At 40.4% G+C, this 27348-nt stretch overlaps 4 protein-coding genes across 4 annotated transcripts; 2 read left to right on the forward strand and 2 right to left on the reverse strand.

The window, feature by feature from the left end:
- Nucleotides 615–3591, forward strand: LOC8059723 (protein FAR1-RELATED SEQUENCE 5). The gene is made up of 3 exons (XM_021453403.1): nucleotides 615–1457; nucleotides 1747–1834; nucleotides 3284–3591. The coding sequence occupies exons 1-3, from the start codon at nucleotides 615–617 to the stop codon at nucleotides 3589–3591; spliced, it is 1239 nt and encodes a 412-aa protein (XP_021309078.1).
- Nucleotides 3494–4965, forward strand: LOC8059724 (FBD-associated F-box protein At5g60610). The gene is given in 3 exon segments (XM_002459723.2): nucleotides 3494–4300; nucleotides 4303–4681; nucleotides 4769–4965. Coding segments are annotated over 3 exon segments (921 nt in total). The 5' UTR covers nucleotides 3494–3817; the 3' UTR covers nucleotides 4828–4965.
- LOC110432835 (SNAP25 homologous protein SNAP33-like) lies at nucleotides 7020–9681 on the reverse strand. Its single transcript, XM_021453752.1, has 6 exons — nucleotides 9436–9681; nucleotides 8763–9298; nucleotides 8203–8296; nucleotides 7968–8095; nucleotides 7758–7855; nucleotides 7020–7400 (listed from the first exon to the last, which is right to left on the reverse strand). Exons 2-6 carry the CDS (start codon nucleotides 9213–9215, stop codon nucleotides 7301–7303), a joined length of 873 nt encoding a protein of 290 aa, XP_021309427.1. The 5' UTR covers nucleotides 9216–9298; nucleotides 9436–9681; the 3' UTR covers nucleotides 7020–7300.
- LOC110432834 (probable cellulose synthase A catalytic subunit 3 [UDP-forming]) lies at nucleotides 12623–18357 on the reverse strand. Its single transcript, XM_021453750.1, has 14 exons — nucleotides 18092–18357; nucleotides 17790–17985; nucleotides 17439–17644; nucleotides 17231–17333; nucleotides 16989–17151; nucleotides 16299–16565; nucleotides 15870–16215; nucleotides 15643–15780; nucleotides 15403–15528; nucleotides 15097–15309; nucleotides 14703–14994; nucleotides 14369–14565; nucleotides 13936–14286; nucleotides 12623–13855 (listed from the first exon to the last, which is right to left on the reverse strand). The coding sequence occupies exons 1-14, from the start codon at nucleotides 18170–18172 to the stop codon at nucleotides 13271–13273; spliced, it is 3264 nt and encodes a 1087-aa protein (XP_021309425.1). The 5' UTR covers nucleotides 18173–18357; the 3' UTR covers nucleotides 12623–13270.

A 27348-nucleotide genomic window follows, 5' to 3' on the forward strand; every position in this document is an offset into this window, starting at 1 on the left:
TCTGCCCTTTAATGTATTTGCTATGAATGGCTTACGGGATTCATCATGATTTCATCGTTATGTTTCTTGGATTTTGAAGGTCTCCTTTTCTCATGGATGAATCATTTAGTTGAGATTATATGGCGATGGATGCAAATCAAAACAAATCTAACGCTCCTGTCATGGGAGAACATAGGTGTGTAATAAAACTTGCTTCTTTTGTTACGAAACTTCCAGACAGTTAAAACTATTTGCATCTTCTCCTTTGTCTATACAGAGAGGGCTTGATCTCCGGTCTGGTGCCTCACCTTGGCATGGAATTTAGAAATTCTGATGAAGCTTGGGCATTTTGGCTTAGCTACAGTGGGCAGAAGGGCTTTGAGGTTAGAAAAAGGTATACAAATAAAAGGCCATGTGATGGTAAGATTACATCATGTAGATTTGTTTGTGCAAATGAGGGTCACCGGTTGCCAGACAAAAGAGATCATTTAACAAAGCGCCCTCGAGCTGAAACTAGAACTGATTGTCAAGTTCACATGAATCTTAAAATAGATCGGACAAAAGGAAATTTGAAAGTGAGTGAAGTGGTTTTGGAACACAATCATGCACTACACCTACCAGCAACCTTGCACCTGATGGCATCACAAAGGAAAATTTCAGATTTACAAGCTTTTGAAATTGAAACAGCAGATGATGCAGGAATAGGACCAAAAGCTGCACATGAGTTGGCTAGTCATCAAGTCGGTGGTCCATTGAATCTTAGCTACACCCTTCGTGATCACAAGAATTATTTGCGGGCCAAGCGCCAAAGAGAGATGCCATACGGCCAAGCAGGTAGAATGCTTAAGTATTTTCATGACAAAATTGCCGAGAACCCATCATTCCAATATGCACTGCAAATGGATTGTGAGGAACAGATAACAAATATATTCTGGGCTGATGCAAAAATGATAATGGACTATGCACATTTTGGTGATGTCGTTAGTTTTGACACTACTTTTGGAACAAACAAGGAGAGTAGGCCTTTTGGTGTATTTGTTGGATTCAATCACTTTAGAGAAACTGTTGTTTTTGGGGCTGCTCTCATGTATGATGAAACATTTGAATCTTTCAAGTGGTTATTTGAGACCTTTCTAAAATCTCATAATGGACAGCAACCTAAAACATTCTATACAGATCAAGACGCTGCAATGGGGAAGGCAGTTTCTCATGTGTTTACAGAAGCATATCATGGATTATGCACCTTTCACATCATGCAAAACGCAGTGAAACATCTACATGAAGAGAACAGTGAAGAGGAGAACAAAGAGAATAGAAAGGAGAAGAGTCAAGAGAAGAAAGGGAAGAAAACGAGGAAGAAAAAGGAGAAAAAGGAGGAGAATGAGGAACCAAGTGTTCTATCAGATTTTAGTGCATGCATGTTTGAGTATGAAAACATTGCAGAATTTGAACAAAAAATTAACCTCATGAGGCAAAAGGTGAGAAAGCAAACTTGGTTAGACAGTATTTACAGGTTGAAAGAAAAATGGGCTGAGTGTTATATGAAGGATGCCTTTACATTAGGAATGAGAAGTACACAATTGAGTGAGAGTCTGAACAATGACTTGAAAATCCATTTCAAATCGAATTTTGATATCATCCGGTTCTTTAAACATTTTGAAAGGGTGGTACAAGGAAAAAGGAATAATGAACTAAATTCAGAAATTGATTCAAGGAAAAAAAATGCCTAAAATATGTATGATGAGGCTGCCACCTATGTTGGTGCAGGCTAGCAAGCTGTACACACCTATTATATTTGAAGCTTTTCAAGGTGAATATGAAAGATCCTTGGCAGCTTGCACCAAAGCACTGGATGGTAGTAATGAATATCTAGTAGGTGATTTTATATATGAGGAGGAATATAAAGTTGTTGGTGATCCATTGAAGGAAACAATTGTATGCAGTTGCAGGCAGTTTGATAGAATTGGGATATTGTGTAGCCATGCTCTTAAGGTTCTTGATTTGATGAATATCAAGTCACTACCACCACAATATGTGTTAAAGCGTTGGACACGGGAAGCACGGACTATAACTGTCCAAGACAACCAAGGGAGGAACATAATTGAAAATCCTAAGATGGATGCTATGCTTCGGCTTAGACATATGTCCCATAAATTTCTCAATTTGGCACACGAAGCAGCTTACTATCCTGAGTGTACAATGTTAGTGGATAGCACACTTGACATCCTTGGTAAGCAAATTGCAGAAAAGGTCAGTGCAAGTACAAGCACTTATCAGGTCAATACAAGTACAAGCACTTTTCAGGATTCGTCTACAGCACACTTGACATCCTTGATTAATGCTAGCCTAAAGAAAAAAGATGTCCAAACGAAAAGTTCAAAACGAAAAAGAACCTGGCTTGATAAGAAGCATAAGGCTAGAAAAAAGAGAGAAAACAAAGCTACATCTCAGTTTGGACAACAAGCAGATAGTGGTGGAGCACAAGCAGAGGAAGGATTATCTCCATTGTTTCCTGAACCCATTAATTCAAGTGGTGCACAAGCCCAAGCCCAAGATGCATTCTGTCCATTTTTTCCTGAAGCTTCAAGTTCAGGTGGTACACACGCAGAAGCACAAGTCAGCTTCACTCAAATGTTGACGGTAATATGCTCATATAGCTATTTTATAGATGTTGAGATAATATTTTGTTTTTAAAACAACTTAATTCTTCATTTAACTTTCAGGGACCATTGACCAATGACCTTTTAACTAAATTCTGGTGATGCTGTTATGAAGAGTTATTAGTATTTTGAAGTATCAGACGTATGCAACATAGCAGATGCTCCCAGGAGGATATAGATGTTCATGTTTCTGCTAGATGCTATGCTCCTAGGTGGACAAAATCAGTTTCTTGTTGCCAGTTTGCAAGTATATTGCAAGCCAAAACTCCAGTTCTATATATATAATTTAGTTTTCTTTTGTTATGTTGCAAATGAGCATTCTAGTACCATTTGGTACATATTTCGCCATTCAGAGTTCTCAAATCGAAACAATCATCACAACAACACTGAATTGTACTATCAAATTGGCAAGAATTATCCAATCATCACAAACAAGGTTGAGCCACAATCTCATCTGACATCAATTGCACAATGGCAATTCAACACTACTACATGTCTACTGCTAGTCTGAACTTTGGAGTTCAACTTCTGAAGCTGCATATGAGGACAGCTACCCTGCACGCAGGAGAGCGCCGGCACGAGCTCACGATAGGACGGCGGAGGCAGGAGATGCACTTTCCTGGAGACCTTCTTGCTTCCTCCAGTACTGAGGGAGGCCACGAGCGGCAACAACCGCCCGCCGGCGGCCATCTTCACGGCATTACAAGCAAGCAACGAGTGCCTGGAACACTACCTTCCTCTGCAGACGGTGATGGAGAGAACTTGCCAGGGATCTGATTGCCTGCTCCAGCACTGGGGGAGGCCGCTAGCAGGGAGCAGCAACAGCGAGCGGACGGCCGACGAGCAGGGCACGGCGGTGGCAGCCGCGGCGGTGACGAGCAAGGGGCCTAGAGCACTCCGTATCTTTTGTTTTGCGTTTTCTAATGTGGGCCGTGTTGAGTATATGGGCTGAGACAAAAGCGGCTTCCATGCATATTTTGCTGCACCGTTGGATGACCAATGAACGTGATCGGACATAAGTACGTCCCTCTTACATAGAAACCAATACGTTAGAGGATCTCGTTCCCTCATCCAAACCCTACCCCAACCCAGCCGCCGCCCATGGAGGCTGCGGCCACCGCCCAAAAGGGTAAACCGATCTAATCGAGGGCCAAGAACCCCTGGGGAGTGGCAACGGCATGGGCGAAAGCAGCCTAGACCTCATCAGCCGGCTCCCCGATGAGGTTCTGGGCACAGTCATCTCCCTCCTCCCCACCAAGGACGGCGCCCGCACGCAGGCCGTCTCGCGCCGGTGGCGTCTTCTCTGGCGAGCCGCGCCTCTCAACCTAGGTGCCGGCAGCGACCTCAGTCGCCAGGATCGGAAGCGAGTCGGTATCGTCTCCAAGATCCTCTCCAAACACCCGGGCCCCGCCCGCCGCTTCGCTCTCCCCTACATCCGCCTCCGCGATCGCTACGCCAGGATCGGCGGCTGGTTGCGCTCCCGAGCCCTCACCGGCCTCCGGGAGATCGAGTTTGGCTACGAGATCGAGAACCCGTGGCTGCCCTACCCACTACCGCCATCCGTGTTCCGCTTCGCACCCACCCTCTGCGTCGCCAGCATCAGCTACTGCGACTTCCCCAGAGAGATGGCACCACTGCTCAAGTTTCCCTGCCTCAAGCTGTCAAGCAGCTCTCCCTGTGCTGCGTCCTCGTGTCACAAGAAGCTCTTCACAGCCTGCTCTCTTGTTGCCCTGTTCTTGAGAGCCTCTCACTGGACAAGAATGTCGGCGTTGGTTGCCTCCGCATTAACTCGCCCACTCTAAGGAGCATTGGCATCCGTGATTATTGCTATGGGAGAGTAGTGGAAAATCCTATCAAACTCCGAGATCTCATTATAGAATATGCCCCTTGCCTTGAAAGATTGTTACCACTTTACCGGGGGGATCCATGGGGGGTCGATGGTCTGATAACAATCCGGGTAGTGCGGGCACCAAAACTAGAGATATTGGGCTTGTTGTCCTGCGCGATCACTAAACTCGAACTTGGAACCGCTGTTTTTCAAGGTAGCAGCAGGCTTTAATTATTGCATCTTGTATTCTGGATTTATATTTGCTAGTGACCAATTGTGATGTATCCTGATTCTTGTCTAGAAAATGATTGCCCAAAGCTTGACAACCTTGATGTGCACGGTAAAGGTTTTGGCCCTTGACTCTAGGGGGCCTAATCTGGACTCGGTTGTTGACTTCCTCAAGTGTTTCCCCTGCTTGCAGAAGCTGTATATCGTGGTGAGTATTTGTCTTTGCTTGCTTCATGTGCCAGTAATGTAATCCAGTGAGCTGCTGTGTAACATTGCCGATTGCGTAGTAACTGCTTTCATATTGTTTTCTTTCTTTTTTATCCAGTCTAACCTACGGAAGAGTACGGAAAATAAGCGGAGCTATAATCCACTGGATCCAGTTGAATGCCTTGAGTCTCATCTTAGGCCTTGTTTAGTTTCAAAAATTTTTGCAAAATATGAATAGTGCCACTTTCGTTTGTATTTGACAAATATTATCCAATTATGTACTAACTAGACTCAAAAGATTCGTCTCGTCAATTTCGACCAAACTGTGCAATTAGTTTTTATTTTCGTCTATATTTAATACTTCATGCATGTGACGGGGAATCTGAAAAATTTTGTAAAATTTTCTGGGAAGTAAACAAGGCCTTAGACAAGTGGTCATGATATATTATCAGGGCGTGAGACATGATGCTGACTTTGCTAAGTTCTTTGTTTTGAATGCAAAAGTCCTAAAGAAAATGGTATTTGGATCCAATAACAGCCACGATAATAAGTGGGTGGTTAATCAACGCAGGTTGCTTCAACTGGACAACAGAGCTTCTCAAGGTGCTCAATTTGAATTCAGAAATGGTTTGATTTCACCCCAGTACAGCAAGCACACACACGATTTGTGGATGGATGATCCTTTTGTCAGCACTTTTGCAAATGCGTAGTAAGGTTTGATGTGCATTCAGAAGATTGTCTCATCATAGCCTTTAATTTGTTGCTTTGCAGTTTTTGGCATACTCTTGTTCAAGTTTGAAAATTTGATCACTCTATTGAAGTTGTGAGCAGAATCAGTGTGTGTAAATTTGTTGCAACAGCTAACTTTGCATGCCCATTTATAGAAGTCAATCTTTTGGAGCAACATATATATACTGTTTTTATGGGTAACAACCTCAATTCTTGTCCTTGCATTTGTTTGCTTACAATGTATTTCTGGTGTTGGTTTTCATTTATCTGTTGCTTCTTTTTTTTTCTTTTGTCTACACAAAAGTTTACAATGCCAGCACTTCTAATTAATTAGATTAGATTTTTTTCATTGACCTTGTTGATAGAAGATATAGAAGTTTGGAGAAAGTAACAGTTGTTTTTATAATTAATTACCCCAACATATCTTCAGATGTTGCCTATATATATGAATAATGGTTTATAAGATTATTAAAATTTCAGATCAACGTAACTGGAATAAATTAACGTCAATGTAGAAATATCTATTACGGATCTAGTGCAAACTCATCTCCCGTGCAAACTCTAATCTGAACCATAGGATGTTGATCCAAGAGGCGCGGAGAGATTGGATAACTTTGCACTTAACCTCCCGCTTTTAATCACACTTTTACAAATCCCTCCTTCCACATAAGCCTGGGCATTCGGGTTACCCGATTTTTTTGGGTCGGGTAATTCAAAATTCGGATAATGAAAATTGTTACCCGCAATAATTCGGGTTTCGGTATTTCCGATTTACCTGAATTTTTAAAAAATAACACACTATACAAAATTTCAATAGCAATTTATATATAATTTCAACAGCAATTTGTATAGAATTTGAATAGCATTTTGTAGAGAAATAACATATTACTATCACTTGTTCAAACAAAGAGAATTATGTTCTAATAAATTGATAAGTTCTAGTATTTAACTAACAAATATAAAGATATAGACAAATATTTGGGTAATTCGGGTAGTTCGGATACCGGGGATATTATCCGAATTACCCAAACTAATTTCGGGTAATCAAAATCGTTATCCGAAGTTAGGATCGGGTACCTCCGGATCCGGGTAATTCGGATACGGGTAATGGGTATCGGGTAATTTGCCTAATTCTACTTCCACCTCTCTCATGCGCCCCTTTGAATCAACATGCTACGGTCCGGATTAGAGTTTGCACAGTTTGTATGGGAGATGAGTTTGCACTAGATCCGTTGCCTACCTCGTTAAGGTCAAACAGAAGTGTTGCCTTAATGGCCTTAAAATTAAATTAAATGATACATAGTCACTATATATATGCTGTTTACATTCATAAATTGCTCGCAAAGTTTGAACTTTAAAGTTTCTACTTGATGATGGCGTGGAGAGTATACGGCCACAAATTCACTATGAATCAGCATTATTTACCCGAAAAGAAGTTTCTAATCAGACAAGGTTTCCAAGTTAAACTGCTGAAAGCCTAAGTTCGTGCAATGCTGAACAAATCAGAAAAAAGAAGCAAAACGTATAAAATATGTGTCTAATACCATACATGCCGACATGTCCACAGTAACAATGCTGATCAAAATCTGATGCACAAAATCATCAGAATTTGATGCCCCATACAGTTAATGTGATATATCCAGGAGACAAGAATATAAGTTTTTTTTTTCTATCTCCCAAGAAGACGGCGAGCTCGAGTGTTTGCTCCCTTGACCCTGATGTTCAGCTCGTCATAATCCTTCTCTGCATCGCCCATTGCTTTTGTTTGCCTGAATGAATCCAACAAACATAAAGATGATATGTCATACTCACAGCTAATATTTGCATAAACACTACATCTTGAGGCAACAACACTCCAAATTAATAATTTAATAACTAACGAAATTGCCATCAGCATTCAAACTGTCAGATAGTAATTTCTTTTTGGAAGTCGCAGATACTTTCTTGAGAACTGTTCTTATATTAATATAATAAAAAGAGTCGAAGACAAAGTGGAAGAAACATATACTGGTTATACATTAAAAATCATGTAATCCAATGGTTACAAATTGACCATACAACTGGAAGAAAAATAAATGAATTATTGACAACAAATCAGTGTAAAAGATAGCAAAATGTGACATTACCTCTCTATCTCAGAGCCCATGTCAACGGCCATCCCTTTCAGCTCGATCAGTATGTTGCTTAGATCAGACAGAGCATCATCCTGCTTTCCCTTCTCCATCTACCAAAGAAACAACCAGATGATTATTATGGAATACACATGTAGGACATCAGACGCATCAAGATTTCATCACGTGTGAGAGATGCATTAGGTTCACAAGTGTCTAGAGTACCTCGACTTTCTCAAGTGCTGATGAGGGTTCAGAACTGAATTGGCGCGCATTTGACCGAGGTGGATGATCTGCCAGCCCAAGTTTCTGCCTTTGCTCCAGATGGCTGCCCTTCCTTATGAAGGAATCATCTGCATCCACCATTGCATCCTTTCAGTCACAGACAGCACCTTAATAACCAATACCAAGCGGTACAAGTTTCATTAGTCATCATGCAGTCCAGTTTAAGGTAATTTACCTCTAGTTAGCATAGGACCCCTGATTGCGCCATTCTTCTTTGGCTTCCACTTTTTGGAAAATAGGCCCCCAAGATCACCCAATAGCTTCTCACTCTGAAAATTGTGTAAAGAAGGACAAAGCATTTGTTCAGCACCTGTCACTAACATGTCAGCAAGCTCATAGTAGCAAGCATGCCATTGTTAGTACTTCCAGATTTTAACCCAGTCTCCCCTGTAGAAACTACTTGTATAGTTATTAGCCGGAACATGAGCAGATTTCAGGGACTGTCCAATTCTGGTTTGAAATTGGGAGTGTTGTGCAATTATCCCCTACTTGAGCAGAATTAGGCTCGTTAGTATAAGAATTTGTTTCATCCTAGCTAGTGAAAATGTTGGCAATTGCAGGTTTAATTCCCCTCTGTAAATTAGTCAGTTAGCACCCCCTCTTGTTGGATTTCAGGATTTCTGAAACTATCTGGATTTGGAAGAACAGTGACTAGCCCTCTCTTCAGTCGAACAGAACTAAAAAGCTAGCATCCGCAAACGAACAGAAGAAATTCGAAAAAAAGGCTGTCGTTACCCTGGAGAGATCTTGGTCGATGTCGACGGCCATCATGTGGGTGCGGTGGATCTGCTGCCCCTGCTGGTGGACGGTGACGAGCGTCTTGGACGCGGTGTCCCGCATCTCCTCGGCGATCCTGACGCAGCCCTGCGCGCGGCGCGTGGTCTCCTCGGCCTTGTACGCCGCGTAGCCCTCCAGCTCCTGCACGGACTGGCTCTCCAGGCCGCCGGCGTCGCGGAAGTCGTTCCGGTAGTGATGGTTGGTCGAGGAAGAGGAGAAGAGCCCGGCCCTGTCGCCGCCGGCGCTGCCCGAGAGAGAGGAGCCCCCTCGCTGTTGTTCGTCCGACTCCGGGGGAGGCACGGAGGAAGCCCGCGCCGGTCGCCGCTGCGGTTTGTCGTCGTCGGAGCCGGAATCGAACGGGTTGGTTGCCTTCTTCTTGGGCGCGAAGAAGGATCGCTTCCCGCTGCTCATGGTGGCGGCTGGGAGTACTGATGCCGCGGCGAGTAATCGCGATCGGGATTCGAGAGTGGCTGCTCGTTTGTGCTCAACCGTTCCTGTGGGGAATTGAATTGAGGAACCGGATTTCACACATAATTTAGAATTGAAGGACCAACTCCCATGAACTGAAATGAAATTCTCTCACGATATAAAGAAAAAAAAAACAAGAACAGAAAGAAAGCAAGTGGAGCACCTGTGCGAACGAACGAACGAAGGTGGAGAAGATGTAGAGAGAGAGATCGGCGGGTGGGAATCGGGCAACGAACTGCGGCACACCCGAGGAGGAGGAGGAGGAGGAGAGGGCGGCGCCGGTGGCAATATAACAGTTAGGCGAAGACGACGAAGAGCGACTTGGACATATACCCTGCCCGATGCCCTGGTGGTGGTGGATGCACGCGAGGATTGGACAGGAGGGAAAGGGTAAGAACCGAGGGCACGACACGGTCGCTCGGTGGCGTGCGCGCTGACAGCAGGATCGCACGCGCCCGGCTGGCCGGCTCGATGCCATTTCCATCCGGTTTCCGGCTGCTTCCGGCTCGCGCACACGCGCTTCTTGTTCGGAAAATTATGAGGGTGACTTTTGGTGATAAGGTGCGTGCGACTTTTTCCTCGTCAAGGACGCGGCGGCGGCCAGGTCAAGGGCGGCATTGGTAGGAAAGCTGACGTGCTTTCTTGCTGTGCTTTTGCTTAGCGCTGCTGAGTTTTAATTGTGGCCTTGTGTTTCGCTAGGCTTTGTTTACTTCCCACAAATTTTGAATCTTCAGAAGTATGTATACAGTATTAAATATAGACAAAAATAAAAATTAATTATATAGTTTGGTCGGAATTGACGAGATGAATCTTTTGAGCCTAGTTAATCCATGACTGGATAATATTTGTCAAATACAAACGAAAGTGCTACAGTGTCGATTTTCCAAAAAATTTTGGAACTAATTTTCTGGGTGTCACATCGGATGTGTCGGAAGGATGTCGGGAGGGGTTTTTACAAACTAATAAAAAAACAAATCACATAACTCATCTGAAAACAGCAAGACTAATCTATTAAGCATAATTAATCTATCATTAGCACATGTGGGTTGCTGTAGCACTTAAGGCTAATTATGGACTAACTAGGTTTAAAAGATTCGTCTCACGATTTTTAACCAAACTGTGTAATTAGTTTATTTTTTATCTATATTTAATGTTCTATGTATGTGTCCAAAGATTTGATGGGATGGATGAAAATTTTCTAGCGGGGAACCGGCCATACCGTACGTCGTGACGGGAGTTAACTTGTCATAGCAGGCACACATGTTCTACCTGCTCATTCATGCTATCATGTGAATTAAAATATCTAAATAAATGAGGCGTTCAAATCTCAACGATATCTAAGAAATGCGGACAGCATGTATACACCTGAGTATTATTATAAAGGGTTAGCTACAAACACTTGCTCCGAGCAGTTAAACATTTTTAATTTTGACTAAGTATAAATAAAAAAATATTAATAATTATAATACATATTGTAGTTAGTATCACTAGATAGATTGTTAACATATTTTTATAATAAACTTATTTTGAGATACAAATGTTGCTAATATTTTTTATAAACTTAATTGAATTTAAAAAAAAATTATCCGCTAAGAATATCATAGCAACACTTATTTTCCGGACGGCGGGAGTAGTATTTAAGTAGGAATGCATTAACGCTCTTAGTGCTGAATAGTCACGGGAAATACTGAAATGAAGTACGAACGTTCAATCAGGTCATTCATATGTAAAAGAGCGATCGGTAAAAAAGAAAGTTATTTCATTACATTGTTTCATTAATTAATATACAAACCAAAAAAATGATTTTACCTCTTAAATCTTAGAAGGAAGATGCCTAAAATACTTGATATATACATACAGACTTCACTACTCAAACTTGTTCCTTTGTTTATCAAGCTATTTGACCTCGAAGCAAAATAAAAAATAACACGTACGCAACGGATCTAGTGCAAACTCGTATCTCTAAGATAAACAATTACATATTATGGAATGGTTGATGTTTCCGTAGTCAGGATTTCTTATATATTGAGTATTACCTGATTTCGTAAATAATGTATTTATAGATATGGGTGCAAATGGTACAGATTTTTTTTCATATGTATCTAAGTTTGAATCTGTTTGGAGTTTAGATTCATCCTTCTAGTCTAGATATTCGATACAAGATATCATATCTGCATCCAAACACTCGAATCTAGATATTCAATGCCCGATATCATATCCAAATACTCAAAATAGTTGACCATTATCCATATTCGAATCTAAATCCAAAAAATATTATTGAATCCATTGAAATATTATTCGACATAGTTGATCATCATATATATTCGAATCTAAATCCAAGAAATATTGTAGCTATCTGTTTATCCAACTGTTTGCACTTCTACTTAGAGCATCTCCACCAGATTGAGAAAATAATTCCTTTTCCCTATAACCTATCATGCAGAGGAATGAGATGAAAAAATAGCTCTAACAAATCTCATTTCTCAATCTTCTTTTCCTATTGTTTTTCCCTCAATCCCTCAAAACCATGCAAGCAACAAATCAATGGGGGCATAGCTCTAGGATAAACAATTGCATGCTATGGAATAGTTGATGTTTCATATTTAGGATTTCTTATATGTCCACTTACTGAGTAGTATATTGCCTAAATTTGTAAACAATGTGCTTATGGTTAGGAGTGCAAATGATATAGATATTTTCCATTTGTATATAAGTTCAAATCAATTTGAAATTCATATTCATCCATATTTGAGTCCGGATATTCAATACTCAATACTATATTTGTATCCAAATGCTCAAACCCCATATCCATGATGTCAATATCTATTGGCACCTTATCCAACAACGTTGACCATTATCCTTATTTAATCTAAATCCAAGAAGTATTGTATTCATTAACATCTTATCTAACACTGACCATTATCTATATTCAAATCTTATATCTAATAAATATTGTAGCTATCTACCTGTATATCTGACGGTTTGCACTCCTACTTACTACCTTCGTCCAAAAAAAAAAATAAAACTCTCAGATTTTGAGAAGTCAAACAGTCTAAACTTTGACTAAATTTATATATATATATATAAAGATTCTTTTATACAAAACAAGTACTATTAGATTAGTTATATAATATATTTTTATAATAAATTTATTTAGAAACATAAATGCTAATACTATTTACTACAAATTTAGTTAAACTTAAAAACAATTGACCAGTACGGACGTCATATTGCATATTTTTTTTGGACAGAGGTAGTATTGTACTATATTTGAGTGAATCCAGCATTTAAGGACACGAGTACAGACCTTACTGAAGCAAGATCGTAGCGTAGCTCCCCGATCTCTGGAGTTATTCAATACACTAGCATAGAACCATAAAAGATATATCGTTCTATAACCATATAGCACGGCATTACATTTTCTGTATCTATCACATTCAACCTTTCTATGAAAATTTCCCAAAACCAACTCCAACGATTACAGTACACGACAAAAAACAGACGCCTTTACATAAAATTATATAGATTAATACTAATACTGTCTTTCTAGTATAGACGAACATGTAATGAACAAGCCCTCCAATGAGCAGGCATACATAATTCGCTACATAAATACTGTGCAGGTTGCTCTGTTCCACTGGCAGATGCACATTCCTGCCTGCCTTATTGAGAACCAAGTTTGTACACGGGAGCAGTGCAGAATCAAAACACCTTACTGTTCGGCTCACCCGATCAATTTTGTGCCCAAGTAATAAAGAATGCTGCACAATCAAACACCATATGCTGTATTCCACGGCCCAACTGCACAAGCATTGCCGCAGCCTCCATTCTCCCCAGTATATCTCAGATATTAGGTTGAGGTTCCACCATGGATCAAAAGAAACACAAGACATTTCGGTCTCTTATCTACAGAGGGGACATTGTAAATATGGGGACAAACACCGGCAAAAATACTTCTTCAAGCATATGCTGATTGGGGGAGCTGATGTGCTGACATCCTAGTTGCAATCCAAACCACACTCCTCAAGAAGTGGACCATCATCCTTTGCAAGGAAAGGATCAATCCGAACCCAAAGGAGTGAGAAGATTGAAGCCAGCAGAATGGACCACACGATGACAATTGTTGGTGTCCTGTTTTGCCTTCCAACCAAACCTTTGAGGAAGGGATACAGATGGACAATCACCCAAAATGCAAAGAAGAGCTTCCCAAAGAGGGGACCCCATGACTCATATCCGTTATTGATTGCGTTGGAAACACCAGCAACCACACCAATGAAGTTCAATAGGAGCAAAGTGGTAGGAGGTATCAATAAGGTAGTCCATTTGAATGTATACAGCTCTGAGAACTCCTCATCATCTCCACCCTTTGATGTCACAGTGAAGCTTGTATCAACACCAGCTATGACCTTGAGAAGTCCCTGGAACACAGCAAAGAGGTGCGAGGACACACCTCCAATGACCCAGAACTGCTCATTCCTCCACCAATCATCAATTCCAACACCACTCCATCTCATTTCTAGGATGCTTGTAGCAAAAATGCAAATAAAGAGTGACATGAACCACAGGCTGGCAACATTATTCAACTGCAGCAGATGAAACAGTGAACATAAGATTCAGGCATTCCACAACATACAAAACTATAATTGAATAAGCTTTTATTTACCTCTGGAGTGATAAATTTCCCCGTCAATAAACAAATGGCAGGCAATGTACAGTAAGCCAAAAGGGGAATAGATGTCCAAGGATACACAATGGAGTTGATGTAGGAAAATCTTTCCAGAAATTTCAGGCCACCGCCATACCCATACCAAAGAGGGCAATGATTGCTGAAGAAGATTTCAATAGACCCAAGAGCCCAACGAAGCACCTGGTGAAGACGATCTGAAAGATTCAGAGGTGCAGAACCTTTGAATGCAACCCGTTTAGGTATGCAGTAAATTGACCGCCAACCATGACAATGCATTTTGAAACCAGTTAGAATATCTTCTGTAACTGATCCATAAATCCAGCCAATCTGAAAAGAAAAATATCATATGATTAAATAAGTAGCATATGTTTTGACTCATCAACCAATAACCACAAGCTCTAGACTTTACCTCTTTTCCCCAGTCTGTCTTGTCTTCATAACCGCAACTAATGACATGTATAGCTTCTTTCAAAAGAGAAGCAGGACTTGCACTCTTCAAGGTTCCACCATTCTCGAGCAGTGTGGATGTAACAAAGACAGAAGACTGACCAAATTTCTTTTCTAATTTTTGTTGATTTACAATACCAGCTTTTTCATTCTCAGCTCCTACAGGGAACAGCACAAGGTTAGATAGAGATCACAATGAAGAAGTTTCGGGGGTTCCCCTACTGTATTCCCCTCCAAAAAAAAAATGGAGAAGTTTCAAGAATAACTCAAGTGCTTCTTTGAAAGCTCACAGTTACCTGGAGCAGCTTCATCAATTTCACCAAGAGCATATGCAGGGGATTGATTTTCTTCTTTCTTGAAAAATAATAATTTTTTCTTCTCCGTTTTTGGTTTGGTAGTCTTCTTCTTGTGCTTCCTATTACCAAAGCAGCAACAGCAAAAGCACCACTTCGGCCAGCAGTTGCAAGTCCTTGATGGTGGCTTCTTTGTTTTGGGGGCATCATAACCATATAATGCCTGCCTTCTAAATACACATCCAGTACCGACATAAATCGGACCCTGAATACCATCCAAACCTTTCATATTGATCTGCACAACACAAATGTTAGTAAAACATTCATAAAGGAAAATATGTATCTCAGAAATGTGTAGACAACAGAACATCTCAGAAATGTGAATGCCAAATCTTACATCGAAAAAGACAACATTCCTGTTAGCATATCGGTCATGGCGATCAATCCCATCAAATCTTTGAGGGAACTGTACATAGCAAACCTTCTTTCCTAGTAAAGGGTCCATCATAAAACACATTGCTTCCTTTATAGCCTTGCTGTTGTTGATGTAGTGATCACAATCCAAGTTTAACAAATATGGAGCATTTGTTAGTACAGCAGAGACTCGGACCTGTGATACAGACAAACAAAAGTAATTGAAAACCCATTGTATCCCATATAGCTTATAGAAGACAAACAAATGATCCAAAGATGTAACAATTACCAATGCATTCATAGCACCAGCTTTCTTATGATGGTCATAGCCTGGCCGTTTCTCTCTTGAAACATAAACCAATCGTGGCAGTTCATTTCCCTCACAGTCAAGACCTCCACTTTGGCCAAGGAAGACCTATTTGTACAGAAGAATTAACTTCTCTTGTCTTGGTGATAAGAGACAGGAAATAAATAGATGCTTGAAGCATGCCACAATAAGTACTACGTAGCAACAAACCATAAGGCTTACCTGAATCATTCCAGGATGATCACGAACATTGTTTCCAGGCCAGGGGGTTCCATCTTGCATTGTCCATCCTTCTTCAGGAACTTTCTGTGCTTTAGCAACCAAGGCATTGATTCTGACCTTGAATTCCTCATACTCTCTCTGAAAATAATCCAAACTTGGTTTAATTATCATATTCTTAACAAACAGGATAGCGGACAACACATTAAAGAAAAGGACAAATAAGGCACCTTCATTGCTCTCCTCTCCCTAACAAAACTTGCTGCCACCTTGTCTTTCAAGTAGTCTATCTTCTGTTGGAAGTACCACTCTGGAGCACGAGGTTCAATATTGTACCTTTTGCAGAAAGGAACCCATTTCTTTGCAAATTCAGATGTTTCAGATAATGCTTCAAACGTTAGCATTGCGGCACCATCATCAGAAACATAGCAAGAAACCTTATCAACAGGATAATCCACCGCAAGGATAGACAGAACAGTATTTGCTGTGACCAAAGGAGGTTCCTTTAACGGATCAACTGTACTGACAAAAAAATCAATTGGAGCAAGTTGAGATGGCTGGCCTTCCTTGTCAAACCTATCCAGACAAGCAATTAGTCACAAAACAACAGGAACTCAGGAAGAGAACCCAAATATTAGCAGGTGGCAACAGCAACTAACCTCAGTGACAGCCGATCTAGGTAAGTCTCTCTCTCAATAGGGAACCACTTTGGGAATTGATCAAGAATCCAAGACATGGCAAACCAGATTTCACAGATAACCGATATGAGCCACAAAGCAAATGCATCATTCACCGGATGCATCACTCGGTAGTGGAAGAAGAACCCCAAAACCACAAGCCGAATAATGATAATCATCCTATATGGATTGATCTGGCTTGATGGAATCGGAATTTTCCTGGACAGCGGTTGTCTTGCTTCATCCATTCTGGTAAAGAAAGAAAAATTCAGCTAAAAGTTAGCACTTCGGTCTAACGTAGCAAGACAGGAGCAAAGATCTGCTTCTCAAAATACCAAATGGAAAGTGACATGTAGTAAAGATACATGCAGGCAAACACGTTAAATTTTGTAGAGCACGGACTATACTGGCCTATCGTGCACTGCCATCCCTCATTCATGCAAACAAAGGAAAAACTAAAATATATGAATCCACCAGTTTCTTTCATTTTACTAAGAAATTGAAGCATTACTTTTTTGTGTGACAATTATGACAAAGGGAAAAAATGGTATCCTGAACAGGCATGGACTATTTTGGAAATTGATTTGAACAAATAGATGCAACCAAATAGCATAATAAAGCATTAAAGAGGAATAAAACTAACAGGGACCAAACAAGTTTTGAGGGTCATACAGTGGTAGATCAGCATCATCACCGTCATCACCACCACCATCGTTCCTCGTCTGGTGCATCCTCTCCTGCCTCTGCTTCCAACTCTCCATCCGCTCCTTCCAAGCAACACTACCATACCCATATGCAGCAAGATCCTTGGATGGGTCCATAGACCTGGGTTGCACTGGAACACAACAACCGTTAATCAATTAAATTCAGGACACCGTGACCACAACCAAGTTTAGGATGATGATCATCCATACCAGGTAAGCTGGGATCCGCATAAGGAAGGGGATGGATCCTCTTTCCCCCACCGCCCATGAAAGAAGGCACCAGCGCGTGCTGCTCCGGTGGGATGTCATCGACCTGCAATCACACCAGAAACAAGCAATTGAGCCATTGGCACACCAATAACCCCCATAAGGAGGTGGCAAAGGGAACAGTGACACTTGGATTCGGCAGTAACAGTACCATCTGCCCATTGGTGAGGAGTGGAACATTGGGGTTGAGCTGGAAAGGTTGTGGCACGCCATTAGCGTCGCCTCCACGGCCGTAGCTCATGTGACCATAGAGCATGGACTCGGCCACAGACTGCGAGTCATGGCCGTTCCAGTTGAACTCGTTGTCGATGTCATCGACGCCGTCCTCCTCCTCATCACCGGTCACACGCTGGCAGCCTGCAAACAAAGTCCCGCACCACACATAGGACGAGTTGAGTGAGCAATTGAGACTAGAGAAGAATCATCGAAAGCCGCCCCCCGAGTAAATTCATTTGCGCCAGGGTGGAGCTGCATTTCGGTGGACGGAGTTGGGGAGACCCACCCTTGAGGCGCTTGTATCGGGTCTTGCACTGGGGGCAGTTCTGCGTGCCCTCCCGGCGCTCGTACTCGTAGCAGTCCCGGCAGACGGGGAAGGCGCACTCGTTGCACGCCACGAAGGGCTCCCCGCCGGGGGCAAGGCCGACGTCGTCGCCGCAAATCTGGCACACCTGCCCGTTCTGCTCCCGCAGCGGCTTCGGCTGCACGCACACACACATATAGAAACAACAACAAAAAAAAAAAAATCAGCGCCGTAACGCTCGCTCCTCTCGCAAGGCAGGCGGGAATCGAAGCGCGCGCACGTACCCCGGGATCGCCGTCGCGGCGGATGACGACGAGCTCGTTGCGGTTGTGGGAGCCGGCCACCAGCCCGGCGCTCGCCTCCATCGCTTCCTCCCCTCCTCCTCCTCCGCCGAAGACGAAACCGCAGGATACTGACCGGTAGCTCCGCTCGCTCTAGCAGCAGATCTCCATCCGAGTGATTCTCACCGAGCGCCGCGCCGCGCCGCGCCGACGAAGAGGAGAGGAGAGCAGAGCAGGAATGCGTGCCAGCGGCGGGCGGCAGCGTCGGTGGGAGGGGAGGGGATTAGCGAGCGGGGGATTTTTAAAGAAAAATTGGGGGAGAAGCCGAGAAGGAGAGGAGGAGTGTCGGTGGGCGCAGAAAAAGGGGGCGTCGAAAAGAAAAAGAAAAGACGGCCAAGGAAAGGGCCGCGCCAACTACTAGCGTTGAAACAATTGGGAGGTAATTTTGGGATGGAAAGGGCTACCAAAAGTTTTTGCCGCGTCAAAAATCGCAGGTGTTTTTATGGAGCAAAATCACAGGTGGCCAAGGCACATCATCAAAGGACTGAAACGACACCACGAGGTGAATCCGGTGAACATGCCATGGATGCGTCTCACGGCCTCAAGGGAGCCATATGCCATGGATGCCCATCCAATGAGTTTTAACCATCTTATTTTGGGTTCATAGTTATAGAGGAAACCCGTTTTGTGAAAATTAATACGAGGAGTTTATTAATACTTACTGTATTACTAAGAAGATCTTTTTTGATTCGTAATGAAATATATCTAGAGGGGTACTATTTAGCTACCATGACGAATGCCGACAAAATAGTAGTCAGCGGTAGCGCGAAGATATAATGACGACCAGGGACAACGGTAATGTGAGAATAAGATATTTGATCCTCAAGAATTATTCATTGATCATTGTTGATATAAAATTTATATCTAGAAACAATTTATCACCATCCTATATTCATCTTGAACCTGAGACACAATAATAGTCGCTAAAAATCAAAAGATGAAGGAGAAAAATAAGGACATGAGCGTTCCATATTAATTGTGATATATATTCCTTGAGACATCTTCATTATTGATTTATAATTTAATTTAATATTTTACTATCTCTAATTCAGCACCAAATAGATGTTATATACTTATATTACTATGTTGTAGTTAAATATGATTTTTTTTCACCATTAATCTAGAGTAGAAACTAGAAATATAGAGTCTTTTCGCTTCAAATGAAAAATCATGACAAAAAATATTGTTTACTAATTTGTTATAAATTGAATGACTGGCAGATTCGACAAATGAGTTCAAGCGAACAGGGCCATAATCTTAATTATTTATGCCCTATACGACCTCATTGACATATGCTACTAGAAAAACATCACTCTGTTTGCAGTGATGAACATGGAGCAAAACAGCATCAGCACTAGGCTGAAAAATACCACAACCGAGGAAATTAAGGCTACAGTCAAATGTTAAAAACTTTTACTGCTAACCGTCTCAAAAAAAAATACTGCTAACCTGGACAATACTAACTCAATTTTATTGATTCCGAGAGGAGAACAATAAACCACTCTCTTTCTTGCGAGTTGTTCATTGTTGATTAAAGATTATCTAAAATATTGTTATAAAGTAGTGAGGAATGTGATATAAAATAGTAGTCATCAAGAAAAAAGAACAAAAAGAATAAGTATATGGGCATCTCATTTTTTGCCTTTTCACTGTGCACCAAATTCCCATGTCGTACTTAATTGTCCAAAACTTTGACCACCAACCTAATGTAGAAGCTAATAGCTCAATCTTAATAAGGGCACTCACGGTGCAGACTCTATCATATAGTCTAATATTATTTATTACCTCAAACAATATGGACTTAGAGTCTAAATAAGACTTGGAGTCTTATTTTTTTCTACATCTTTCTTCAATAAATATGCTGCCACATCAACAAAATACCATAAATAATATGTAATTAATTGTCTTAAACTCTATGATAGAGTCTTGCATTGTGAGTGCCCTAAATAAGACTTGGAGTCTTATTTTTTTCTAACTCTTTCTTCAATAAATATGTTGCCACATCAGCAAAAAAAATATAAATAAAATGTAATTAATTGTCTTGGACTCTGTGATAGAGTCTTACATGCCCTGAGGGCACTCCCAATATAGAAACCATCGTGGTTTCTATAGACATTAATTATAGTGTCATCTAAGTATTTTTGCTGATGTGGCAAGAGAGTTATTGAAGAGAGAGAGCAAAAATCATAAAAACTGGTTCTAAGTTAGGCCTTGTTTAGTTTCTAAAAATTTTCAAGATTTTCTATTACATCTAATCTTGCGGCACATGCATGGTGCGTTAAATATACATGAAAACAAAAACTAATTGCACAGCTCATCTGTAAATCACGAGACGAATCTTTTAAGCCTAATTACTCCATGATTGGACAATGTTTGTCAATAAAAACGAAAGTGCTACAGTGTCGAAATCCAAAAATTTTTACGAACTAAATAAGGCCTTAGAAACCATATCTACACAAAATCCAAGACATGAAGTGATATGATTGGTTAAGAATGGAGAAAGAATGAATGTGATTGGGTAAAAAAATATTCTATAGAAACTATCCATTGGGGTCGTCATAGTTTCTATATATAGTGTCTATAAAAATTAATACGTATAGAAACTACATGTAATTTCTAGCATTGAGAGTGCCCTGATATACTAGAAAAATATTGCTTGTTTTGTATGGGTTGTTAAGGTGGAAGCGTGAAATTCGATTTTGAACACCTAGAGCTAGGATATGTTGCCGGTATTGCCTAGAAGGCTTCTGTCAAAACAAGCCATAGTAACGAACATGGATAACTAGTAGTAAGCAGTAAGCACAAACGTTGAAAATACCATGACAGCTAATTATTAAGGTTATTATTGGCATCCATTATTCATTGAAATTTAATTATAATCGCAAAAAAATCATTGAAATTTATATATTTTTCAAAATGTTGAGTGCTACCAAGAGTTAATGTTTCACCACTACTAAACTCTACTCCATATATATAGATGTGACATTATAATGTTATAGTCAAATATTTGTAACTCTTACCACTAATTGGGTTATAAACTACTAACTCGGTTATTTTATTCTTGATCTATGCCCTGTGGCATATTTTGAGGGATATTAGTAGGCCACGGTGGCAAACAGTGGACAAAATAGTAGCTAGCACTAGCACCAAGATATGCACCATATCTAAGGCCTTGTTTGGTTGGAGGCGGTAAGCTTTACCACCTATCATATTGAACGTTTAAATATGTCAATAAAACATTAAATATGGACTATTTATGAAATTAAAAATACAACTAGAGAATAGTTTGCGAGATGATTTTTTTAAAAGTTTAATTAGTCAATGATTGAACTCATTGCCAAATAAAATGAAAATGTTACAATACTCGTTAAACTTTAATACCCCGAGGACAGCCGTAGCATGGGCTGCCGATAGGAGTACACATAGGAAAAAAATAGAAGAGATAAGAAATTAGCGTTAGAGCCCGAGCGAGCCAATAGCACATACTATTTCAACATCAAGCGGGGCCCATTGGCATAAATGCTCTCTCTCTACCGTGTATATCTTTTTGTTGTGTGAGAGTTGTTCGGTTAGAGGTGTTAAAGTAAGCTATGTTTGGTTTCTTTTGCTAAATTTTAGCTAGCTAAACTTTAGTCACTTTAGTATAGCTAAAGTTCCAAACACATTGACTAAAAGGAGCTAAAATAGTTTAGTTTCATTAGTCATTCAAGAGTAGCTAAAATAATTTTAGCTAGTTAAAATTTAGCAAGAGGAACCAAACGGGACCTTAATATGTATTGTAGATTTTTTGTTTTATTTGACAAATAGTGTTTAATCATAGACTAACTAGATTCAAAAGATTTGTTTTATAAATTACTCTCTAACTGTGTTTTTAGTTTTATAAATAATCTGTAGTTAGTACTCCATACGTGTGTCAAAACATTCGATACGACTAGAGTTAAAGTTTACTTAAGCAAAACAAACAGGGCCTAATACTATTACTTTTGGACAGAGTGTGAAGTAAGCCCGTTGAATGTGTTTTTTTTGCACTATCCATAGATGATGATTTGGCACTGATGTGGCATGTTAAAGCAAATTATTGCGGGTGCCCTAAGTAGAATAATACTCTCTCTGCCCCGTCTTCTTATTGTGTCACAAATTTGATTTGACTTATAGAAAATACGTGTCACATTTGTATCTCTAAATAAATTTATTAAAATACTAGATTCAAAGATTTTTCTAATGATACCAATTATGTATCATAAATATTAATAATTTTTTATATATATTGTGTCAAAATTATTTTTCGAGAAGCGCAAACGACAATTATTTTGGAACGAAGAGAGTATATACCACTAGCATCTCATATCTACTTCATGCGAAATGTTCATAGTTGACCGAAGATTCATATTAAAAATAATTATTAGGCTGTAGTGTCGAATGCGAGATATGATAGTAGTCATTAGAAAAAAATCAATAAAAATAAGGACACGAGCTTTGAAATCCATTCCTTAATATTTATTTTTGTTCATCTAAAAAAGTTTAACGTTTTTCCAGTTCTCACTTTTGCACCAAATATTTGCTACCTTAATTACCATGTTGTAGAATGTAAAAAAAAAACTTTGACAACAAACATAGAGTAGCAACTAATAACTGAATCTTAATTATTCATGCAAGTGACGAACATGGGAAAAGTAGTAGTAAACGCTAGTGTTGAAAAATACCATGACAACGGGGTATCATCGTTCATTGAGTTTTCTATTTCTTTCGAAATGTTGGTTGATGTCTAATGTATCCAAGATTTATTAATGTTTTACAGCACTAGTAACTCTTCTGATCAAAATAGATGTAGAACTATTTATTATTATAATTCTATAGTCAAAAATCAAAACTCCACCGCAAGCTAGCATTCCAAATGCATCATCATTATTGAGCCCAACCCTACATTCCATGTACTAGGAAACCAGTTCCATAATAGTATAGTACATGCATGCAGTATCCTATGGAGGGAGAGAATATTTGCAATAAGGACACGTTCAGATTTATCCTCTCTTTGTTTCCCCTCGCTAATTAATTTTCTTTGGTAGTAGGAAAATAATATTAATGAATGCCACACGTACGGCAAATGCTAAGCACGTACGAGGGCTGCAGTGTGTGATTCAACGATGGTGTGGTACTTGAGCTAACACACACAACAACAACAACAACAACAACAACAACAACAGCAGCAACAACAAAAGTGCAGCAGCAAATAAATATAAGTTTTGTTTAGCCACAGCCCACACCTACACTGGAATTATTAGTTTTAGTATTAGTAGCAGGGTTATCCTCCTATATATGGAGAACAAGTGGTAGATGCTTGCATATATAGATAGGCCAGGCCAGATGAGTGGCCTAGCTAGCTTGCCCAAATGATGGCTGCAGAATTGAGAAACAACCGGAAAGATATACGTAAAGTGTCGGTCGGTCAGTTGAGTCGGGCATGCAGTGCAGTCATGTAACCACCACGCAACAACCCAGCTGCACACGCGAGCGACACATGCATGCCCCGAGAGCCTAGCACAGCTCACTCCCACTCCCACTACCTCCCCCTCCAGAAAGAAAAGAAAAGAAAAGAAAAACAGTGTGTGGCCGGTGGTTACTACCCGGAATCATATCATTAGCAACGTAACCGCCGTGGTCATCGATGGATGTCTCACGAGCGACGCAAGTCGGCAGGTAGAGATCGAGGCCGGCCGGCCGGGATCCATCGTCGTCCATGATGATGATGACGGATTGACGACGGCCGGGGGGAGGAGGAGTGCGATGAGAGGAACGCACGAACGACCAACACCAACAGGCGGTGGCTCTGCCGGTCGGTCCATAGCATCCATGTTTCCGTCCCTGTTTTTAGAAACGAAAATTAAAACAAAAAACTTACATATCTAACGTGGAAACACAACTATTCGTATTTTCGGAACGTAGATGTTTTCTAAAACGTAGAAACGAAAACATGAATCACGTTCGTGTTTTCCACTTGGGGAGCCACCGTCCGGCCACCCCGGACGGCCGGCCGGGCTCCTCGCCAAAAATTAAAAGAAAATTTTCTTTATTCATATAAGTTTTTTGTAATTTTATAGTTAAATATTTTGTTAGTAAAATTGTTCAGATTTCTAAAAGCTTCTGACTTCGCCACTATGATGCTAAAGGCCGGCCCCGGCCCTCGAGAGCTGATGCTGATCGATATCATGACAAAACGGGCGGTAGGTGAAGGGTCCCTCGTGTTGATCCCTTCTTCGTTTTCGTGGGCAGCGTGCGCCACGTCCGCACGCAAGGCAACAAACCCTAACTGAACCTAGCTAATTGATCGATCGATCCGCGCCAGCTAACGACTACTGTACAAACTACAACTACTAATCGGCTTTCATTAGTCGACGATAATATTTTCACCCACGTAACGTACTAGGATGGTGACCCAAATTATTATTAGGTGGGTTATATATTTATATATGTGGACACAGGTTAATATTCAACGCGCGGGCATGAGGAAGACGTGCGTGCACGGGCAAGTTTTTCTTTATTACCATGGCCTTGTTTAGATGCGAAAAGATTTTGGATTTCGCTACTGTAGTACTTTCTTTTGTTTGTGGTAAATATTGTTCAATCATAGACTAACTAGGATCAAAAGATTCGTTTCGCGATTTACAGTTAAACTGTGTAATTAGTTTTTATTTTCACCTATATTTAATGCTTCATGCATGTGCCGAAAGATTTGATGTGACAGAAAATCTTGAAAACTTTTTGGTTTTTGGGTGAACTAAACAAGGCCATGTTTCATGTCGTTGGGTTTCTTCACTAATTAAATTAAACCTTTTTCCCCTTCTTCTCTTCTTACGATAATAAGAAAATTAAAGATCGATAAAGCTCCTCGATTTGTCTTTTTTTTATGAAGACCTTGTTTAGTTTTGAAAAAATTTAAAGATTCCCCGTTGAATCTTACGACACATGTATAGAACATTAAATATAAAAAAACAAAAACTAATTGCATAATTTGCCTGTAAATTGCGATATAAATCTTTTGAACTTAGTTAGTTCATAATTAGATAATATTTGTCAAATAAAAACAAAAGTGCTATAGTGTCAAAAACCCCAAATTTTGAGAACTGAACAAGGCCGAAGTAAATGGTCTTTATGCCAAGAGATCCTGACAAAACCCTAGAATTCAAGCTCCTCAATTTGAGCAGAGCAGGTCTGTGACTTGCATTATGATAGAACGTCCTAACGGCTAACTGTTGAAGATTACATACACTCAATTATATATTTAGTGTCAGAAAAAGACAAGTGTCCTAGTTACTATATCGATCATAGAGTACCAACACAAATACGTAATGCATGTCATAACGCACCAGCGATAAATAACTAATCGTGACAGACAGATCGACTCAACGGTTGGAACTAATGTAAGTAATTAACATCTCTCTCTCTCTAAAATGTGAAAGATTAACCCGTAGTTAAGCAATCTTATCAGAGAGATGTGAGCGACCGAGGAGATAGAAATTATGGCCTTGTTTAGTCCACTCCAAAATTAAAAAACTTTTCAAGATTCCCTATCACATCGAATCTTCTGACACATGCATATAGCCTTGTTTAGTTCACTTCAAAATTCAAAAACTTTTCAAGATTCCTTATCACATCGAATCTTTCGACACATGTATGAAACACTAAATATAGACGAAAATAAAAACTAATTGTATAGTTTGACTGTATTTTACGAGACGAATTTTTTGAGCCTATTTAATTCATAGTTAAATAATAATTGTCAAAATAAAAATAAAAATACTATATCAAGATTCAAAAACTTTTTCTCAACTAAACCAGACCTCTATATGGACGGCAGGCGGAGAGGCACCTGCGTGCTGCGGTCCCGTGACAGCAACATGGGTTGGGTTAGCTAATTGCATTTGCAACGGGCCCTGTTTTCCTTGCAATTTTAAAAAATGTTTGCACGATGTGATCCCCCGACCAACCGGCTATAGACTGATGACTGGGCCAAACTGTTACGTGTACATCATCGCACGCTGCTACAGTGCGCGATTGGTGCGACGAATTATGGAGGGGGTTCATCAGGTTGTGGCCAAATAATCCCTGATTTTATTTTCCACTCTGCTTGACTTTGCTCGTGCATTAAAACGAACGGTAGCTGAGATGATATCGCTCGCTGCCTTCAAGTTCAGCTAGCCTTGTTTATATATTCTAGTTGCAGCTGAATATATAGAAGAAGAATAATTGCTTTTTGCTAGTACACTACCGCGCATTTAATTTAATCTGTTTTCGGTGCGGCCCTTGCTACTTCTAATCATATAGTATTATATCTATATATGTTATCATCACCAATTATAAGCATATATATATATTTCGTCATGTCTAGAGCCTCTTTGAAACGCAGATATTTTCATACAATTGTACACAAAATTTATAGGAATCAATTTCTTTTACTGAAGAAACACAAAATTTAGAAAGAAAAAAAAATCCCACATTTCATAGCGGCCGTGCTAGCTAGGGAATCCTAGTGTCGTTGCTACCATGTGTGTTGAGTGTCTAGTTGTTGGTGGGGAAATTGAAATAGGAACAACTTATTAGACGAAATTGTAGCTCTGTTTCTGATTGTTCAGTCGCCGTCCCTGTAGTTCTGCCCCCCTCCTGATAGCTGGACACAGACGGTGTCAGTTAGACTGTCAAGACTCACTAATCTCATATGCACTGGCGAGATGGAGAGGGCATTAGGTGTTTGCAAAGTATTCACCGGACAAGTAGCCGCTCTGTCTACAGCCACACGCTCTCTCACAAGGACTGCCGACACTTTGCCCTTATCGCAAATCCTCTCTAGTCTCTAGCTCCTCAATCATCAGAGTGTGGACTACTACTACTATATAATACGCTGTTCTTAATAGTAGTCCTGTAATACTATATATAATGTTGCTTTGGAAGATGGTGACATTCAACCTGCACTATGAACTAAGCAGGTTTTCTTATGCCATCCGCCCATCCCTAGTGGTAACCACTAGCAAAGAGAGCCAATTCTTCGATCGTTTCTTTTCTTTATTAAAAAAAACAAACATTAAGTTGTTCTTGGACCTCTCATCTGGTACGTACACACAACTATTTATCAGATTCAGATCCAAAGCATTACTAGAAGATGGTACTGATCCCGAGATGAGCATGAGCAGTACGACCCCCCATCA

This window comes from Sorghum bicolor, chromosome 2 (assembly GCF_000003195.3).
Source record: "Sorghum bicolor cultivar BTx623 chromosome 2, Sorghum_bicolor_NCBIv3, whole genome shotgun sequence".
In the NCBI taxonomy this organism is placed as follows: Eukaryota; Viridiplantae; Streptophyta; class Magnoliopsida; order Poales; family Poaceae; genus Sorghum; species Sorghum bicolor.

Bases quoted from the DNA above. Each gene is read 5' to 3' on its own strand.
- LOC8059723 (XM_021453403.1), top strand. From the start codon at position 615: ATGGCATCACAAAGGAAAATTTCAGATTTACAAGCTTTTGAAATTGAA. The intron at 1,458-1,746 runs GTGAGAAAGCAA...ATGTTGGTGCAG, and splicing joins TTAACCTCATGAGGCAAAAG to GCTAGCAAGCTGTACACACC. The intron at 1,835-3,283 runs GTAGTAATGAAT...TGCTTCCTCCAG, and splicing joins TTGCACCAAAGCACTGGATG to TACTGAGGGAGGCCACGAGC.
- LOC110432835 (XM_021453752.1), bottom strand. From the start codon at position 9,215: ATGAGCAGCGGGAAGCGATCCTTCTTCGCGCCCAAGAAGAAGGCAACC. The intron at 8,297-8,762 runs GTAACGACAGCC...CACAATTTTCAG, and splicing joins TCGACCAAGATCTCTCCAGG to AGTGAGAAGCTATTGGGTGA. The intron at 7,401-7,757 runs GTAATGTCACAT...GGATTCATTCAG, and splicing joins ATGGGCTCTGAGATAGAGAG to GCAAACAAAAGCAATGGGCG.
- LOC110432834 (XM_021453750.1), bottom strand. From the start codon at position 18,172: ATGGAGGCGAGCGCCGGGCTGGTGGCCGGCTCCCACAACCGCAACGAG. The intron at 17,645-17,789 runs GTGGGTCTCCCC...CTTTGTTTGCAG, and splicing joins CCGATACAAGCGCCTCAAGG to GCTGCCAGCGTGTGACCGGT. The intron at 14,287-14,368 runs GTAAAGTCTAGA...TTTTCTTTTCAG, and splicing joins AGACAGACTGGGGAAAAGAG to ATTGGCTGGATTTATGGATC.